Source organism: Caretta caretta, chromosome 1 (genome assembly GCF_965140235.1).
Source record: "Caretta caretta isolate rCarCar2 chromosome 1, rCarCar1.hap1, whole genome shotgun sequence".
Classification (NCBI taxonomy): Eukaryota; Metazoa; Chordata; order Testudines; family Cheloniidae; genus Caretta; species Caretta caretta.
In genome coordinates this window covers 325,635,378-325,655,388 of record NC_134206.1, presented here as the reverse complement: position 1 = coordinate 325,655,388, position 20,011 = coordinate 325,635,378, and the positions used below count along the sequence as shown (strand labels likewise).

At 43.6% G+C, this 20,011-nt stretch overlaps 1 protein-coding gene and 1 long non-coding RNA gene across 6 annotated transcripts in view; one reads left to right on the top strand and one right to left on the bottom strand.

Moving 5' to 3' along the window:
* Positions 1–18,661, bottom strand: part of LRRK2 (leucine rich repeat kinase 2) — a 116,345-nt gene extending 97,684 nt beyond the window's left edge. Inside the window, exons 1-3 of one of the 2 annotated variants that reach the window (XM_048836308.2) lie at positions 18,234–18,661; positions 18,051–18,136; positions 4,696–4,802 (exon numbers count right to left, since the gene is read on the bottom strand). In XM_048836308.2, the coding sequence (XP_048692265.2) occupies positions 4,696–4,802; positions 18,051–18,136; positions 18,234–18,390 (350 nt within the window). In that variant the 5' untranslated portion in view covers positions 18,391–18,661. The remainder of the gene's footprint in view (positions 1–4,695; positions 4,803–18,050; positions 18,137–18,233) is intronic. The other variant, XM_048836307.2, reaches the window with a different exon arrangement.
* The window catches only part of LOC125630403 (uncharacterized), a 32,268-nt gene continuing 30,014 nt past the window's right edge, over positions 17,758–20,011 (top strand). For 2 of the 4 annotated variants that reach the window (XR_007354654.2, XR_007354658.2), the window contains exon 1: positions 18,237–18,325. This is a non-coding gene — a long non-coding RNA (uncharacterized LOC125630403). Of the gene's footprint in view, positions 17,842–18,236; positions 18,326–18,542; positions 18,887–20,011 lie in introns of those variants that run through there. The other 2 variants (XR_007354656.2, XR_007354657.2) reach the window with 2 other exon arrangements.

The window sequence follows — 20,011 nt, the reverse complement described above, 5'->3', positions numbered from 1 at the left end:
CACTGTTTCTTTCTTTACATTTCATTTGAACTCCCACAGTACATCCAGACATAGTAGATGCGCCATCAAAACAGACAGACATCACTGATGATCAGTCAATTTTAAGAATGCAAAAGACGTCATTTAACTGGTCAAAAATAGACTGTTCAGACTATTAACAGTTGATGCTCAGACACAAAATGTTCAACTGGACTATGTTTTTCATTGCCAAAATACTGCACCACAATGGACATTGTGTTCATGGTGTCCACAGTCAGTAGTGTTGGTGGCAATTATTGAGACCATTTTTCCATTTAGTGAAGACACAATCTTTTGTTGCACAACATTGTGCAAGGCTACAATTAAATCATTTTGGATGCAATTACTCAGATAGGTAGCGTTTCAAGGAGATTGCTGCACATGCTTTGCCATTATGGGATCATATTTTTGGAGCATATTGACAAGATTTAGAAATAAACCTTCTCAACACTGTCAGCTTTTTCATTGTGACCCCTGAATGGTCTCCCACCTTTCGCCAAACACAGAACAATGTCAATCAGTCGCTCCATTACACTTTGGTTATGGCACTGTTGTTCTTGTTTAGACAGATAAGCCTGCTTGCCCTCACCCAACAATACATCAATAGGTTTCCCTTCATTAAAACTTGACCATGAAGAACAGCTCAACACATGAGATTTTGACAGTAGGTGGTTTTTAAAACATTTGTTAGCCCTATGCCAGTTTCTGAATCCCTTATCAATAAATGCTGGATCAGTGTGACCTTTGTTTGCTGCATCATCAGAGGAGACGAAACAGCAGTAAAAGCAAAATGCTGTGTCCTTTGATGAGTTATATTCTAACCATCTATACTTTTCATACCAATCGGATTGAAAACTTCTTTGTTTATTCCCTATTTTACTTCTAGGAAACATACTCAATCTAGGCTGATAAGGACCTCTAGATAATTGAGACTGGCGTTCTAATCTGTTTTTTGGAATATCACAGACCGGGTCATCAGATGGAATGTTTGATGGCTTTGAATAGGAACTACACTGACCTGAACTAAGAGACAAAGTCTGTTTCTGTTGGTCATTACTCAGTTTACTGCACGCACTAGAACTGGTGGCGGCACTATCTTCATGTAAGTTCTTAACCGAGGAGTCCGAGGTATTTGCACTACTGTCAGCACATTCATTATAATTCAGTTTGTCTGCTCCTTTTCTTATCTTAACAACGAACTGATCCATATTTTAAAAGGGGGTATCATATGATTGAATTAAAACATAAAGCCACGAGTTTGTTATGCTATTTCAGTAGCGTACACGCGACAAAGATTACAAACACTGTAGATGCTGCGCTGGGCACGCCTGACATGACCGCTTATATAAGTCAAAGAATTTTCTAGAATAGTAGTCGGAGGGGGAGGGGTAATGGTAATGCAGTGCCGCAGTAGTGGGACGCATGCTGCGAGCGAACGCGGGCTTTCTATACATTTCTACAACGTCTATATTATGCAATTCGGTGTTTATTGCCTAATAATACAACATAATACAACTGCAAAACTAAGCATTTCTGATGGTATCTTCGAGACTGAGCACTGAGTCCCATTGGGTAGATAAAAAGATTAACCTAAATAATCTATACAGAAGCCTGTGGAACCCCACAAGATTGGGTCCCTAATCCATGAACTATTAGAACTCATTTACAAAACTTTTCTTAAACATTACATTAATATATTGTCTCACACTATAGAATTAGAATTTATAATCCCTATTCCATGATGAGATATAATGTATCTATCTATCTTTAGATATGTTTTTCCCTCAAAAATCCAATTTAAATTAAAAAAATCCAATTTTTGATTTTTTTTTTAAAATCATTGATTTTTATCCACCCTAACAGCTGGACATGGTGGGGACGGGGGCAAGGATTGGTCCCCAGCTGGAGTGAGGCAGGGGCCGGGGACAAAATCACAGCGGGGCAGGAGCTAGGGTTGGTCCCTGGAGCAAGGGAGGGGCTGGGCATAAACTGCAAGTGCAGCAGGGCTGGGGTGGGGGTAAACAGGATCCCCCCACTCCTGCCCACAAAGAGCAGGTACCTACCTTCTCCCTGGTTCTAGCCCATTCTCTTTGTCTCTCTCCGCACCAAGCTGAGGGTGGGGGTGCACTGAGTACAGGGCTAGGGATGCAGGGTCTGGGAGGGAGTTAGGGTGCAGGAGCAGGCTGGGAGTTGGGGTGCAGGGTCTGGCCAGGAGGTTGGGGTGTGGAGCGCTTACCTGGGGCAGCTACCATTTGGTGCGAGGGGTGCAGGTGGATATGTGGGCGGGAGGGTGCAGGAGCTCCCCATTTGGTGCTCAGGATGGGGGTGGGGATGTGGAGGGGTGCAGGAGTCCTAGCTCCCTGCCCTGAGTGGTTCACAGCAGGGGGCTGGAGAGGCTATACCCCGATTCCACCCCCTTTCCCAAGGCCCTGCCCCCGCCTCTTCTCCAATTCCTCCTCTCTCTTCCCGACACACAGCTGATCCGGGGCAGGGAGAGCGAAAGAGTGAGAGGAGGAGGGGCGAGTACGCAGCATGCTGTGGGGAGGAGGCGGGAGCTTGGCCACCGGCTGACGTGGAGCAGCAGGACAGAGCCCGGGGCGCGCAGCACCACCAAGCTTCTGCCCCCGCAGGGGAGAATGGGGGTGGAGAAGAGACACTGGGCCGGGGCCTCCCCTACCCCAGACTCCTCCAGCCCCCATCTCCTGCAGTCCGGCTCCCCCCACCCCCACCCACCACCTTTTTTTTGGGGGGGGGGCTCTTGGGGCAGCCCTGATTAGGATGTGCCTGAGCACACCCAGCACACCCCATGCGCATGCCTATGGATTACAAAAGCTCTGGCAAAAGGTTTGTGAGCATTTAGAAAGAGCCCAGATATGCTGAGAGAATTTCCTTATGTTTTCTTTTTTGAGAGTTGTTATATAAACTACTTATCAATGTATCAGTCAAGATGTGAAAAGTTACTTCATTTGCTGCATTGTTTTTTTATAACATTTAATATAATGTTGAGCCAGAAAGTCTTGTGAACCAATTAGTCAAGTTATTATAATTAATTTGTCATACTGTAGCAGGTACCAGACCTTACAATGGATCAGGACCCATTGTGCTAGGTGCTGTACAGAGTAAAAAGACAGTCCCTGCCCAAGAGCACTTACAATCTATGTCAAAATTTCTAACTTAAAATTTCTGTTTTCCAAAAATACACAAAAGTGTATCATCTTACAGTACAAATCAACTGTATATAAATTATGTTTTCATCTTTAGCCTACCTGCATACTGCCCCTCTACAACCATCAGGCAGTTGATGCAATGCAGCAGCACTACAGCGTATACCAGACACTCCTACAAATTATTGCATAATAAACTATAGTTTGACGCAACTGATCTTATCAACTATAACCTGGTATCCTTTTTGAGTAAAGAAATGGGGAAGACTGGAAAGAGTACTCACCTGACCTGCACCTGATCTGTGACATTGGACCTTCCCAATTACATATTTGACCAGAATTGCTTATTTGACCACACTAGTGGACTATCTTTTCTTAACCACAGATAAGGAACGTACCTCCATACCCATATTACTGCCTCACTTGGCTGCACTTGACAGCTTAAATCCTGAGATGCTGTTGTTCCATCTTAAAGAGCTAGCAAGACTGATGGAAACTCCATGAGGTGGAAGAGATCCTTCCTCTCAACCACTACTATGAGGGGACTGCACTTCTACCTTACAAGTTCTCACTTGTGGAGTTCCACAAAACTTTATCCTCTTTCCAACTTAAGATATGTGTTACTGCTAGGTGAGCATAAAATGCCCTAATCTGCCAACAGTATGTAGAGGTCACAGAACTTTATTTCTTTCACTCTGAATGCTAAGAATGGAATCCCCTGGCTGTCGTAGTACCTAAATGAGATCAGTGCTCGGATACACTAGTTTGCGGACGACGAACCCAGGGAAAATGGAGGTAATGCTGGTGAGAAGAATCAATCAATCTGAAGACCTCGAAAACATAATAATATCACCCTCCTTCTAAAACGTTTGCCCCCATATTGAATGGTCAGAATGGTTCTGAAATGCCTTCATTGGCATTTGGCCAGCCAAGAGACCTTTCCACATCCTGCCAAATGAGAACCTAGTGACAGTTCATGCTTTTATGACTTCCAGTTTTCTAATAGTAAAGCACCATATTTAGGAGTAAAAAAACTTAACAACTCCAGCTGGTTGAACACATACTGTCTTAGCCTACCTACTAAACAACAGACTTGACATAAACACAACACACTGATCACTATATAGGCTCCTCATACAATCCCGGATCAAGTTAATTTCAAAGAGATTTTCTAATATGGGAATGGCAATCAAAGACACAGCAATTTACTGGTTCACCTTCCAATAAATCTTTTTATACAAGTATTTTTTCCTCTTTGCTGTCCTAGTTTCTATCCATTAGATCCTGTTCCAAACAACCTTTTAATCTTCACCTAAGTCTTATGATGGAACTCTAGTGGATTTTTTTTTACTCTGCATTACTATACGATAAAACTGTAATAACCAAGTTAGAAAGTTAATCTAGAACAATTACTTAATGTGTTAAAAAAAAATTTTTTTCTCCTACTTTCTTCTTCTAGAACTCTAGGAGACATTTTGCATACACTATTTGTTTGTAAAATTTATATACTTACTGATGAACACCAAGTACTTCCCAATCCTTTCCAACATCCTGAGGAGCTATGTTATGTAGAGTGGCTGGACACACTTCTATTAATTTACAAAAAAGTGACCAACCCACCTGGAAAATAAAAATATAGTTATTTTTCAACAGACATGTCAAGTCTCTTACTTGTGTCCCTTCTCCGATGAAGAGATATTCTACTTTAAAACATAAACACTGTTTCCCATTCCCCTTGCATGTAGGAAAAAGGATGAACTCATAACATATTCCTTGATCTGAAATTCTAACAACCTAAATAAGATATGATGAACTAACACAAGACAAGACAAGGCAGAGGACACACGAAAGTTAACAACTAGCTGCTCAATAATATGCAAATTCCTTGATTCTGAAATACCTCTGAGAATAAAATACCCAAGGCCTAAATTGAAAAAGGCTCCTTATTTTACCCATTTCTTGTTGGAGAAAAAACACTAATAAATGTTGCTAGTTTATGAAAGCTTCCTAGATCTTAGAGTTGTAGGCTCACATATTGAAAAAGGATATTAGCGGCTTGATTATAGTCTATAATTATCTATATGGGGAATAAATATTTAAAAAAGCACTCTTCAATCTAGCCAAGAAAGGTATAAACACGATCCAATGGCTGGAAGTTGAAGCTAGACAAATTCAACTGTAAATAAGCAAGAAATTTTTAACGGAGAGAGTAATTAACCACTGGAACAATTTACCAAGGTTTGTAATGGATTCTGCCATCACTGACAATTTTTAAATCAAGATTGGATGTTTTTGTAAAAGCTATGCTTTGGAATTACTTTGGGGAAATTCTACGGCATGTGTTATACAGGAGGAGGTCAGACCAGATGATCACAGTGGTCCCTTATGGCCTTGGAATCTAGGAATCTATTCAAAATATATAACATTGCATGCCACATATCAGGCCATAGAACCATTGATGATGGAGCCTTCCCAAAACCTCTGTGGCCTTGCCCCTCTTCTTCCCCCTGAAGCCCCACCCTTGGCCAAGCTGGAAGCCGGAGCCAGGCCGGGGCCCCTCCACCTGTGCGGGGGCCCCCCCCCGAGAGCAGCCCCCACCAGCCCATATCCCCACCCCTGGCACCACGCCCCCCCGTCCAGGACAACTGGAGGGTACATGGTTCCCCGCAGCTGCCCAGGCTCCCCAGACAGGCTCCAGCTGCAGGCCTGGCCGGGGGTGGGCCTTGGGGGGGGAAGTGGAGGGGCAAGGCCAGTTGCAAAAAAATGCGGGGGCACCAGGGGTTTATGGCCCTTCCACAAACCCCTGCCCCCCCCCCCCGCATATAACAGATTACATTTGATTGAGAATGCAAACACTTGAATGCTAGACCAACTTTGTCTAACGAAAGGGATTTAAATCACAGCACACTTTGGTCCTATGTATTAACAAGAGATGCTACTTATCTGCAATTATATTATAAAATTTGTAAATCTGGCTTTTATCTTTGTTTAAGTTTTAATGTTAATTTAGTGTCCAGGACAGGTACTGGATTGGGATTCCTGGAGACTGAAATCCTCCATTAATCTACAGAACAAGGAAGGGCATAGAGAGCAACAATGCTAACTCCTCCACTCAAACTAATGTGTCATAACCCTGACTTAAAGGAAGCACCTCTTGGCATGAGTGGGGAGTTTGTTTTCCATACAAATTCAGCTCTTGGCCTCGCCTCTGAGTGGGGGTGGCCCTAGACTACCTGCCAGCAACTGGTGCCCTAGGCGAACCATGCAATTGGCATCCCCACCCTCAAACAACCCCAAGGGCAGATCTAGGCTGAGGTTTTTGGTAACCTGGGAAACATTTTACCCCTTTTTTCTTTTTAATATTTTTTAAACAGAGGCTTAATTATTCGGTTTATCCATCCATCCGTCTAACCAACGTTTGAGATCAGATAAAACAGAGACACGAAATTTTCAGAATAAATTTGTACACGACAGCTAGATGATATTTCAGTCCGATTTCAAAATAAAAATGCATTAAAAATGTTAATCATTTTTATTATTACAAATCCAAAATCCATTACGCTATCCTGCTTTAACTGCCATTACCACCACATCCAATATAGAAGGAAATAAGAAAACTCTTCAATAAACTTTGTTTTATTTGGAGTGTTTTGTAAATAAAGGTTAAACACTCTGTGCTCTTAAAACATGACTTTTCTTACTTTAAGTTTTGAAAATTCAGTCACTAGTTCTTTTAGATCCAGTTTTCCAGCTATTTCATGCTCTATTGACATTGTGGCAAGTCCAACAAGTCTCTCTTGCACCATTGTTGAACACACGTTTTTATCAATTTTAACTTTGAGAAGCTATGTTCCCCACTAGCTACAGGAAATTAACTGGCAAAATTAAAAGAATGCATAGAGCTATAAAAAAGTTTGGAAAACTGTCTGAGTTTATTTTCACAAACAAACTTCAGTACTTCTTCAGGAGTGGAATGTTTCTTAAGTCGTCTTGAAAAAGCCTGAAGCTCACTACACAAATCTGTAGCATCAATGTCTTTTCAATTTTCCATAAGCCAATGCAGACTCCAGTTTTATACAAAATTCTCTTATTTGTTTTGCTATTTTCTTTTGCAAGCTGTGAATTTCATATAGAAAGCCAAACACTGACTCTAGCTGTTGCATCTGTTGAAATCTTTCATCAACAGAGTGAATAGCAGTATCAAGGACTGCGAAGTAGAAATTCACTTTGAACCTTTGGTTTGGGTTCTGAATGGGTTTGTCTCGTCCTTCATATGAAAACGGCTGTTTTTTTTGCCAAATGCAAACTGGCTCTGGTTCAAATTCTGTCAGAAAGTCTATTTCTTAAGCAAGCTCGAGAGAATCTACCAGTGTTCTTTCAAACCCTTCATCATTTCTGAATTCCTCCAGAATATTTTTATAGTTTGCTGCATTTGTCAATAGCAGAATGTATGCTCAAGTTCTTTTCCTGAAGCTGCTTACTAGTGAGGTTAATCTCGAAAAGGATATTATACCACAAAGTGAGTTAAGTCACAATTTGAACTTGGAAAGGCCATTTGCAAGAGCTTCTGCATCTGAACATGCCGAATTGATCCAGGAAAGGTAGTATCAGAAATTTCAATTAGGGCATCACAAATGTTTCCAAGTTCATAGCGAAGAGGCTTCAAAGCATCAATGTGACTCTCCCATCTTGTCTGACTAAGTGGTTTCACAGTTAGAGAATTCATATGGCAATTCAGAATTTCCCAACGGCGTGTTGAGCCTGAGAAAAAACACAAACACATTGTGCCAGGTCAAAGAAACTGCTGGCCTCCAAACAGCATGTAGCAGCATCATTGACAACCAAATTCAGAGAATGTGCACTGCAAGGAACAAAAAAGGCCCTAGGATTGATTTCCATCATTCTTGTTTGCACACCATTGTCTTTACCCTTCATATTACTCCCATTATCATAGCCTTGGCGACATAAGTTTTCAACAGATAATAACATTGTTTCAAGCTCTTGTAGAATAGTTTCAGTCATAAATGCTCCAGTTGTCTCCTTCAGTGGTACGAAACCCAAAATATGTTCCTTTATGAGCACTTCAACATTATTTTCATCTTCAGACTTTTCCATTTCCAGAAAACGAATGATCATTGGCATTTGTTCAACATGAGTCACATCTGGTGTACAGTCCAGTATTATTGAAAAGTATTTTGCAGAATGGGCAGCTTCTACAATTTTCTCTTTAATAGCATTTGCTAGGATTTGAATCAGTTCATTCTGCGTATTTTTTCCTAAGTAATGAACCAGTGTTTCATGAGCAGTTATTTTACATAGATGCTCCTTCATGACTGGATCAAAAAACTAGGTATTCAACAAATTTTAAAAAGTTTCCATTACCTGGAGTGTATAATTTTTCATTGCTACTGCGGCTGCAGAATGCTAAATTTTGCCCACTGAGAACGCTCACTAAAGCGATCAGGTGCTCTAATATTTGTTGCCAATATTCTTCTTTTTCCTTGATCACATGTACATTTTCTTCACGGATAGTTTTTTTCTTTTTTCTTCAAATGTTAACTCAAGTTCTTTCCAATTTTGAAAACATTCTAAATGTTCTGTACTTCTTTCATGTGAGGAGAGAATTTAAGATATGTTTTTCCAGTCCTTTGAACCATTTTCAATAAGTGATGTACCAACTGCTTTATTTCTAAACAACTTGCAGCAAAAGCAAAACAGAGTCCTTCAACACTGAATACTGTAATCAGTTTTGATGAATTTCTTCCCCATTAATGAGTTTCCTCTTGTAATGCTGAACAGAGAATTTTCTCTCTTCCCTAAGGATGGAAATAAAATTCATGAACTTGTTTGGGTCCATGTTTCACGAGAATTTGCCACACACTGTCATCACATCTGGGCAATGAAGCTAGGTCCCCATACTGTAACTTGTTTGTAACTTCCTCATCCTTTCTTCCTTCTACTTCATTTACTTCAATTTCTGCATGTGTCTCTGAAGGTGAATACATTTTCTCCACTTTCATATCAGTCTGATGCTGTGAGCTGCCTTCATCTAGAAATAAGCTTCCATCATCTTGAGTTTCCAAACTGCTTCCATGCGGATGTGAGCTAACCTCCTCTCCAAGTAAAATTCCTTCATCTGGATGCTGTGAACTGCTTCCACCTTTATCTGGATAAAAGAGAAGATATGCTGTTTTGCTTGGTCCTTTTCCTTCTCAGCCTTTCGTTTATGATACTCAGCTCCTGAGGGTTTTCTTTTTCCTCTTTCTGCCATGGGGCATTTGAATATTGTTATGTACTAACTGTGCTCCCAACTGCGAGCATTATAGCGTTAATGATGGCTGACACCACATGGTCGGTGATTTAAACCGCATTGCAGCCATCCCAACACATTCTTCACAGTAGTTAGTTACAGCATTTACATGGAAACAAAATGACCTTTTTCAACTTTATAACCCAACACCGGCTGTTTGGAAAGTAATCCCCATCCTCGCAGATACCCACTTGGAGTGTGATGTCATCACTTTCGTAGTCTATTAAGCATTAACTCTGTTACTTTTCTTTTATGGACCTTATTTATTACATGTGAACCAGTTAAAACAAAGAAAAGTTCAGGTTTCAGAGGAACAGCCGTGTTAGTCTGTATTCGCAAAAAGAAAAGGAGTACTTGTGGCACCTTAGAGACTAACCAATTTATTTGAGCATGAGCTTTCGTGAGCTACAGCTCACTTCATCAGATGTATACCGTGGAAACTGCAGCAGACTTTATATACACACAGAGAATATGAAACAATACCTCCTCCCACCCCACTGTCCTGCTGGTAATAGCTTATCTAAAGTGATCAACAGGTGGGCCATTTCCAGCACAAATCCAGGTTTTCTCACCCTCCACCCCCCCACACAAATTCACTCTCCTGCTGGTGCTAGCCCATCCAAAGTGACAACTCTTTACATAATCAAGTCGGCCTATTTCCTGCATAGATCCAGGTTTTCTCACATCCCCCCCCCCACCCCGATACACACACAAACTCACTCTCCTACTGGTAATAGCTCATCTAAACTGACCACTCTCCAAGTTTCAATCCAAGTTAAACCAGAACATCTGGGGGCGGGGGGGGGTAGGAAAAAACAAGAGGAAACAGGCTACCTTGCATAATGACTTAGCCACTCCCAGTCTCTATTTAAGCCTAAATTAATAGTATCCAATTTGCAAATGAATTCCAATTCAGCAGTTTCTCGCTGGAGTCTGGATTTGAAGTTTTTTTGTTTTAAGATTGCGACCTTCATGTCTGTGATTGCGTGACCAGAGAGACTGAAGTGTTCTCCGACTGGTTTATGAAGGTTATAATTCTTGACATCTGATTTGTGTCCATTTATTCTTTTACGTAGAGACTGTCCAGTTTGACCAATGTACATGGCAGAGGGGCATTGCTGGCACATGATGGCACATATCACATTGGTGGATGTGCAGGTGAACGAGCCTCTGATAGTGTGGCTGATGTTATTAGGCCCTGTAATGGTGTCCCCTGAATAGATATGTGGGCACAATTGGCAACGGGCTTTGTTGCAAGGATAGGTTCCTGGGTTAGTGGTTCTGTTGTGTGGTATGTGGTTGTTGGTGAGTATTTGCTTCAGGTTGCGGGGCTGTCTGTAGGCAAGGACTGGCCTGTGTCCCAAGACTTGTGAGAGTGTTGGGTCATCCTTTAGGATAGGTTGTAGATCCTTAATAATGCGTTGAAGGGGTTTTAGTTGGGGGCTGAAGGTGACCGCTAGTGGCGTTCTGTTATTTTCTTTGTTAGGCCTGTCCTGTAGTAGGTAACTTCTGGGAACTCTTCTGGCTCTATCAATCTGTTTCTTTACTTCTGCAGGTGGGTATTGTAGTTGTAAGAAAGCTTGACAGAGATCTTGTAGGTGTTTGTCTCTGTCTGAGGGGTTGGAGCAAATGCGGTTGTATCGCAGAGCTTGGCTGTAGACGATGGATCGTGTGGTGTGGTCAGGGTGAAAGCTGGAGGCATGTAGGTAGGAATAGCGGTCAGTAGGTTTCCGGTATAGGGTGGTGTTTATGTGGCCATTGTTTATTAGCACTGTAGTGTCCAGGAAGTGGATCTCTTGTGTGGACTGGACCAGGCTGAGGTTGGTGGTGGGATGGAAATTGTTGAAGTCGTGGTGGAATTCCTCAAGGGCTTCTTTTCCATGGGTCCAGATGATGAAGATGTCATCAATATAGCGCAAGTAGAGTAGGGGCTTTAGGGGACGAGAGCTGAGGAAGCGTTGTTTAAATCAGCCATAAAAATGTTGGCATACTGTGGGGCCATGCGGGTACCCATAGCAGTGCCGCTGATCTGAAGGTATACATTGTCCCCAAATGTGAAAAGTTCATAATTCTACAGCCCGATAATAACGCTAAGGTTCAATAACGCTTAAAGATACTCACATTTTGGATTTATAATGCTGAAAAATGTTATTCTTTGGCACCAAGAAACACGATTTTCCACAGTATTCACTTAATTCTTAACCATCTACCTGCGACGTGTGTTAAAATGACTCTTTGATGTATATCAACTCACGAGATCTCCGCTCTACATGAATTTCTGGCTATGTGACCTTGATGTCTATTTGAGTGAGGTGTCACTGGTATTGCAGCTCTTGCCGCTGGCAGATGTGTTTCATTGTGGCCGAGTTATTGCTTATCAAAACTGCAGAGCGGGTCATCTTGACCCTACATCGCAAATTGAAAAAAAAAATCGCTAAAATATTATTTATTTTGGCAGTAAATAAAAGATTTGACATATTAATAAATTCTCAGAAATGTAGAAAGATGAATTATAATTCATATTCCCTCCATACACGCCTGGGAATTGAAATAATGACAGCTTTTTTTCCCATTTTATTTTTTTTTGTATTTGATTTTTTCCCCTCAAATTTGGCTCCCCAACTTGGCACCCTAAGCAACCGCCTAGTTCACCTATATTAACGGGCCACCCCTGCTCAGACTGACAGTAAGGGTATCATTTGTCGTGGGTGATTTTGCATTTCAGTTATTTGGTCACTTGGAGGACACCAATTCATTCCATAATTGGACTCATATATACATACATATACTTTTGTTACGTAATCCTCCATAATCAAGACAAAAATACAATTAATAAGTGACAGTAACTAAGTTATCACTTTCAGACCAACATAGGTTCCTTCAGAACATTCTTTCCACAACAGGCTCAACCACATATAGAAAGCTGGATTGTGCCTGGACCTGAACAGGTGCAAGAAGGTTCAGAAGGAGGAGATGGTGGAAAAGGGAGAGAGCACAGGAACCTCCTCCCCTTTGCACATCTGTGCAGGGATTGCACAGAATCTGTCCCTTGTAGTCCTCTAAATGCAAGAACTCCACAAGACCCTCCTCACTCTTAGTGGTTCTAACATCTGCAAAATGAATGAAGAACAGGGCAGAAGAAGGCCATCGTCCCACATAGAATGGGAAAAATGAATCCAGCACTCCTGCAAAAGGTGGCATGGAAGCGATGTTTCCCAGAGGCGTTGTTTCTGAATCAGACAAAATGCCACCCTGAGCTCCTGATGCACTTCCCACACCATAGGACTATGTGCCTTAAAGCCATAATAAAGCCCTAAGAAAAGATTTTGGCTACATAGACAGAATTATTGTTTTAAATATTTATGGAATGTGTGTTTCATAAATGAATTGTTTCAATTATTGTCTGGTTCTGTGAAAAAAATATTGATGACTTGTTATTGTCAATTTGTTTTAATTACAGGTTTCAGAGTAACAGCCGTGTTAGTCTGTATTCGCAAAAAGAAAAGGAGTACTTGTGGCGCCTTAGAGACTAACCAATTTATTTGAGCATAAGCTTTCATGAGCTACAGTGAAGTGAGCTGTAGCTCACGAAAGCTTATGCTCAAATAAATTGGTTAGTCTCTAAGGTGCCACAAGTCCTCCTTTTCTTTTTGTTTTAATTGTGGGTCATGTTTAAATGTAAAAAATGTCACAAAAGATAACATGATTTCAGAGATCTGTACCAGTAAGCCATACATAGTTATAGAACAAACTGGAAATAGCATAAGGCTTTCATGTTCAAAACACGTCTTCCCTTTTCTAGCTGCTGAACTAAGTACAGTGTTCAAAAACGAATGTGTTTGCATTGCTTAACAAAGACTGTATTTTGAAAGTCTCCCCCCCAGCCTCATCTAACTCTACTGTTCTTTATAAAATGTAGAACATTATAAAACTTAGCTTTATACGTGGGTTTTTTTTAGTTCCCCCTTCTTGTTGCCCAATACATTTTCCTTATAAAATCCAGATTTGTATCATACCAAATTTTTTATTATTTTAAGGACCCAGTACACACTGAAAAATGTAAAGCAAGTATCTAATGTGCTAATACAGGGGTGGGCACACTACGGCCCGAATCCGGCCCACCAGCTGTTTTAATCTGGCCCTCATGCTCCCACTGGTGAGCGGGATCTGGGTCTTGCCCCACTCCAGCGCTCCAGCCAGAGAGCAGGGTCGGGGGCCACTCCATGCAGCTCCCGGAAGCAGCGGCATGGCCCCCCTCCAGCTCCTACACGTGGGGCAGCCAGGGGCCTCCGCCCTGCATGCTGCTCCCACTCCAAGTGCTGCCCCTGCAGCTCCCATTGGCCAGGAACTGCAGCCAATGGGAGCTGCAGGGGCAGTGCCTGCAAATCGGGGCAGCGTGCAGAGCCGCCAAGCCGCGTCTCCATGTAGGAGCTGGAGAAGGGACATGCTGCTGCTTCCGGCAGCTGCTTGAGGTAAGCGCCGCCTGGAGCTTGCACTCCTGAGCCTCTCCCTGCGCCCCAACCACCTGCCCCAGCCCTGATCCCCCTCCCACCCGCCAAACCCCAGTCCCTGCCCGGAGCACCCTCCTGCACCCCAAACTCCTCATCCCCAGCCCCACCCCAGAGCCCTCACCCCCCCCCGGATCTCCCGCCCGCATCCTGAACTCCTCATTTCTGGCCCCCACCCCAGAGCCCGCACCCCAAACCAGAGCCCTCACACCCTCCTGTGTGCATTTTGTGAGCATTCATGGCCCACCATACAATTTATATTCCCAGATATGGCCCTCAGGCCAAAAAGTTTGTCCACCCCTGTGCTAACATAAGATCCCTCTTGCAATGTTGATATAAAACCCCCAGAGCTTTTAGGGTTCTTAGCCTTTGTCTAGTAACACTGTAAGCAAATGATTGTATCTTAAATAATTGTCCGAGAGCCTAAAGCCCAAATTGAAAGGAAAATAAATAAATAAAAACATTCTTACAGGTACTAAACTGGATCATTTACATAAGACCCCATTTGGTGGCATTACTAATATTCTGTTATTTTAACATTGGTTCCCTTTTCATTACTAGTATGCGTAGTGAATTGAGCCAGTAATGTTTCAATGATAGCCATTCACTTACTTGAATTTAAACATGTCTTGTCCTCTACTATTTAAGCAGCATCAATCTGACCGTCAGCGATCGCAGAAACTGTAGTTGTTACAGTACTTACTAAATATGGTATCTGTTCTGTCTAAGGCATTATTATTTTTGACTTATTGGAGATCAGTAGCTTTCCCATTGTTTGTAGAGAAGTTTGTGAGGTCTTCTCACAAATTAATAGTCCAACTTGCCCTGGTATCTACAATACTGATCTACTAAGAAGTAGAGGTTCACTTTGTGTGAGTTGATGATACAGCAGCAAATCACTGTGTGGCAAGCTGAGCCAGAAGGAAATTTGTTAATCAGTCCAGACACTGCCCTTACTCAGACAAACCTCAAAACATTGGTCAATTTCACTTCAGTGCCACAAATCAGAAAGAGCTACTGATCCATTAACCTGTACATTGAAAAGCAGTTGTTAGTGTAGACATGCTGTAGCAAAATGGAGCATCTACAGTAATTCCTCGCTTAAAGTTGTAGTTATGTTCCTGAAAAATGGTACTTTAAGCGAAACGACATTAAGCGAATCCAATTTCCCCAAAAGAATTAATGTAAATAGGTGAGGTTCGGTTCCACGTAAAAAAATTTCGCCAGACAAAAGACTATCTATCCATACACACAGTGTAAGTTTTAAACAATTTAATACTGTACACAGCAATGATGATTGTGAAGCTTGGTTGAGGTGGTGGAGTCAGAGGGTGGGATGTTTCCCAGGGAATGCCTTACTGCTAAATGATGAACTAGCACTCGGCTGAGCCCTCAAGGGTTAACACATCGTTGTTAATGTAGCCTCACACTCTACAAGGCAGCACGAATGAAGGGAGGAGACACTGCATGGCAGAGAGACAGAGACATACATCGTGTGTGTGAGAGAGATGGCCATTGCCCCTTTAAGTAAGTACACTGCCTTTTTAAGTAGATAAGCAAGTTGAGACAGCAGCTGCTGCCAGCAAGCTCCCTCCGTCCATCCTGAGCCCTTTCATTTCCACTCCCCTCCCCCCACCCTGGCTCTATGGAGATGGGGTACAGGAGCAGAGGGAGGGGGACACCCTGACATTAGCACACCCGCCCCCCCTGCACAGCAAGCAGGAGGCTCCTGGGGGCAGCTCCAAGGCAGAGGGCAGGAGCACCATACGGTAGTGTGGGCAGGGACAGCTGAACTGCCTGGCAATTGATAGCCTGCTGGGCGGCTGCCGCACAGGGAACTTAGGGGAGCTGATAGGGGGGCTGCCAGTCCACTCTGGTTCCAAGCCCCCACCAGCTAGCTCCAATGGGCTGCTTGCTCTTCCTGAAAGTAGTAGACAAAGCAGGTGGCTGCCAAACAATGTTATAAGGGAGCATTGCGCAACTGTAAACGAGAATGTTCTCTAATAGATTAGCAACGTAGCAACGAAACGTTAACCAGGACGATGTTAAGTGAGGCGTTGTTGTACAGCACACTGTCCTCACCATAAACTCAGATTCAAGAATCCCACAGTTATTGTGACTGCATCACAATGGATGAAGCAGGGAAGACTGAGTACAGTTAGTGTATAGTATATTTAAAATTGTTACAGCATTAGGGAAAAGAGGAAAGGATGACTGCAGCATTTTGTGATGTGAAGGATTTGAGTTGCATACTAGCTATGGGCTTGGTTAAAACAACATTAGACTTTTTGTAGCCCCTTAAAGTAAACTCATAAAGGTTAAGAAATTCAGACAGAAGGCTGAAACTTCATTTTAAAACCAACTATTAAAGGTGAGTTAAAGATATTATCTCAGTGCCCTGCACTTGCAGCTCAGGTACAGTCATTACTTTCTCCCTTATGCAGTTTTCCAAAATTTCCCCTAAAGTTTCAGTTTGAGATATTTTTTACTTCCTATTCTAAACTTCTGCATCATTTTGCTATTGCTAAACAATTGCTGGGTTCGATCCTAAAAGTAATGGCTCTATAAATCCTTTACCTATGTGATAATTGAATAGTGAGCCAGGAAATTAAAGTTTCAGATTCCCCACATTGCTCTGAGATCCTCAAAGGAAAAGGTATAATAGCAGTGCAAAGAATTACTATTTCATTGTTATTACAATAACTATACATCACAAGGAGAGTCAAGAATACAATTTATTGCTTACTCTGAATTTTTTTAATTGTGTGTGTTTTAACTTCGACCTTTCCCATTATTTAAAATAGATATATTTGTGGGGGATTTTAATATTTTGCTTCCTAACAAACCGAAATTTTAAAAGATGAAGACAATTGCAATCATTCACATTTATTAAAAAAAATACAAACCAGCCATACAGAGGTAATATTGTCTGTAAATATCCTTTGGGGGTAACATACATTTTATTTTATGTGATTGACAGGAAGGATCTGTTTTATATGTGTTTTCTGGCAATGACATGGAAAAGCACCTGCAATATTTAATATGAAAATGAGTCAGTCTTATATTACAGAGATAACCAAGCAGAATCTTAAACTGCAGAGTTTCCCCTGCTTTGTTTCTGAGGTTTTCCTGTGCGTGACAGTGGCTAGTTAAGTCAGATGTCACTTTCTTAACACACCCTGCTATGTTTAAGAAAAATACTGGAATACATCCAATATTATATCACATTTGTAGCATATGATACCATATGTGATTTGGAAATTTGTGCAGTACAGTACTTACATAATTTATAAATATACTTGTTTGCTTTATTTTGGTTTAGTATTTAGAAAGACAAAGAAAATAATTCAAATAAGCAAACAGGTGACAACAAACTTTAGCCATTAAAAATCATTAGTATTCTAGAGCAGTGGTCCATGATAATCGTAGAATATATTGGTAATATTATTAGTATATAATAGGTACCACTATTACATTAATCCGTTTCTTAAAATTTTCCAAGTAATTTGACACAGAAGAAAAAAAAGCAACTTGGATAACTGAATTCCAGATTTAAATGGTAAATGGTATATTGTTATTTACTTTTAATCCGCTTCTGTGTGTTTCTCTTTAATGTGGCAAAGAGGCCTGTGGCACCTTATAGACTAACAGACGTATTAGCACATAAGCTTTCGTGGGTGAATACCCACTTCGTCGGATGCATGGGGTGGGGGAGGACCCCTGCGCTGACCCCCCCCGTCCCGCCCCTTCCACCAGAGGCCCCGCCCTGGTGAGAGCTCAATTTTACTGCCATGGCTGATGGTTAGCGTCTGGCACGGAGCTGGACCGTCCCGAAGGCCGAGTGAGTTTTGATTTGGCTCATGAGACAATCAGGACCAGCCGCGCAGCGTTTGGCTCTGAAACCAAACTTCCCGCGAAGCTGCGGGGAGGCTGGGGCTGGGCCCCGTCGCTCCCAAGGGGGCTGGGCCAGGCGGCTCTGGCCCGCGGGCTTGACAGCGGGCAGCTGGGGATGGAGGGGAGGCCGCCAGGAGAGGCGGCCGAGGCCTTTACCTGCTGCAGCGCGACCACTCGCGGGTAGGAGTCCAACACCAGCAGCACCGGCACGTGGACGTTTCGGCCGCCGAACAGCCGGGGCGCTGCGGGGGGGAGGAAACAAAACAAGAGCCCGTTACTCGCCGGGGCAGAGCCGGGGAGCCCTGGTGGGCGCCCGACCCGCCGGGACAGGAACCTCACCGCGGGGCCGGTGGGCCAAGGCCAGCAGGTCCTCCAGCGTCTGCAGCAAGCTCTCCAGCGGCGTCCCCTCCTGCACGTTCGTGAGGCGAACGGTCAGTTTCCTCAGGGCGGCTTCCTCCCTCTCCTCCTCCTCGGGGCAGCTGCCGCGACTGGCCATGGCTGACCCCCCTGCTCAGCCCACGCAGGGCGTCCGGCAGCTCCCCTCCTGCCGCTGAGGCGGCGCCTGGTTTGCGGCTGGTAGTAACTGCTGCCGCATCTACTCCACGGCTCAGCCCGGCAGCTGCAGTCACCGGGCTATTTCTGAGCCTCTCCTCCGTCCCCCCGCCCCTTTCGCCTCGGCACTGACATAATCTGCGGCGAGACCCGAGCGGCCCTGCCCCGATTTGAGATGAAGGTGGGAGGGGGGGGGGTGCAGCACCGCCCATCTACCCTTAGGGGGCGCTGACGCGACACAGTCTCCCTGGAGGGGCGCAGGGGTGGAAATTTATGGGAAGCATCAGCCAATCAGTTTTCAGCTGGTGACGGCCCTGCCGTCCAATCGTATGGGTGTTCTGGGAGGACCGCCCCTTCCTGCCTCTCGGCCGCCCAGTGGGCTGTGGCCGCGCGTCGTCGCCTGCTGTGGTTGCGGTCCGGCGTTTTGGGGCGGGAAGCAGGTGCGGGCTGCAGCTGTGGCGTCCCTTTCTGGGATCGTTGTGGGACGGGGCGGGGAGAACGGGTCTCGCAGACCTAGCACGGGCGGGGCACTCACCCGGCTTGAGGCGGGGGGGTGCGCTGCCCCTAAGACTTCAGGCTGAGCAAGAAGGGCCCAAAGGGCTCGTCTCCGTGCCTCCTCCCCCACGTGTCCCATGAGGGGGCTACAACTGAACTGCCTGCTTTCCGGATATGGGGGGAGGGTCCCGGGCAAGTTATGCCGCCCCCGCCAGCAGGAGCCCTCACAGGGCCTGGGCTCTCATTACTTCGCAGAGAGTGACTGGGGCTGGCACACCATTCCCAACCTGCGGCTGCCGTCAAATTAGAATATACACCATGTGTGACTAGTCCTCTGATCTCCCAAGTACCAAGCTGTCCTCTGCAGTCATCTCCGATACTTTGAAAGGAGAGCTTTTAAAAAGCAAGTGTCATAAATATAAAGGGAAGGGTAAACCCCTTTGAAATCCCTCCTGGCCAGGGGAAAGCTCCTCTCACCTGTAAAGGGTTAAGAAGCTAAAGGTAACCTCGCTGGCACCTGACCAAAATGACCAATGAGGAGACAAGATACTTTCAAAAGCTGGGAGGAGGGAGAGGAACAAAGGGTCTGGGTCTGTCGGTATGCTGCTCTTGCCAGAGACAGAACAGGAATGGAGTCTTAGAACTTTTAGTAAGTAATCTAGCTAGGTATGTGTTAGATTATGATTTCTTTAAATGGCTGAGAAAAGAATTGTGCTGAATAGAATAACTATTTCTGTCTGTGTATCTTTTTTGTACCTTAAGGTTTTGCCTAGAGGGGTTCTCTATGTTTTTGAATCTAATTACCCTGTAAGATATCTACCATCCTGATTTTACAGGGGGGATTTCTTTATTTCTATTTACTTCTATTTTTTATTAAAAGTCTTCTTGTAAAAAACTGAATGCTTTTTCATTGTTCTCAGATCCAAGGGTTTGGGTCTGTGGTCACCTATGCAAATTGGTGAGGCTTTTTATCCAACATTTCCCAGGAAAGGGGGGGTGCAAGTGTTGGGAGGATTGTTCATTGTTCTTAAGATCCAAGGGTCTGGGTCTGTAGTCACCTAGGCAAATTG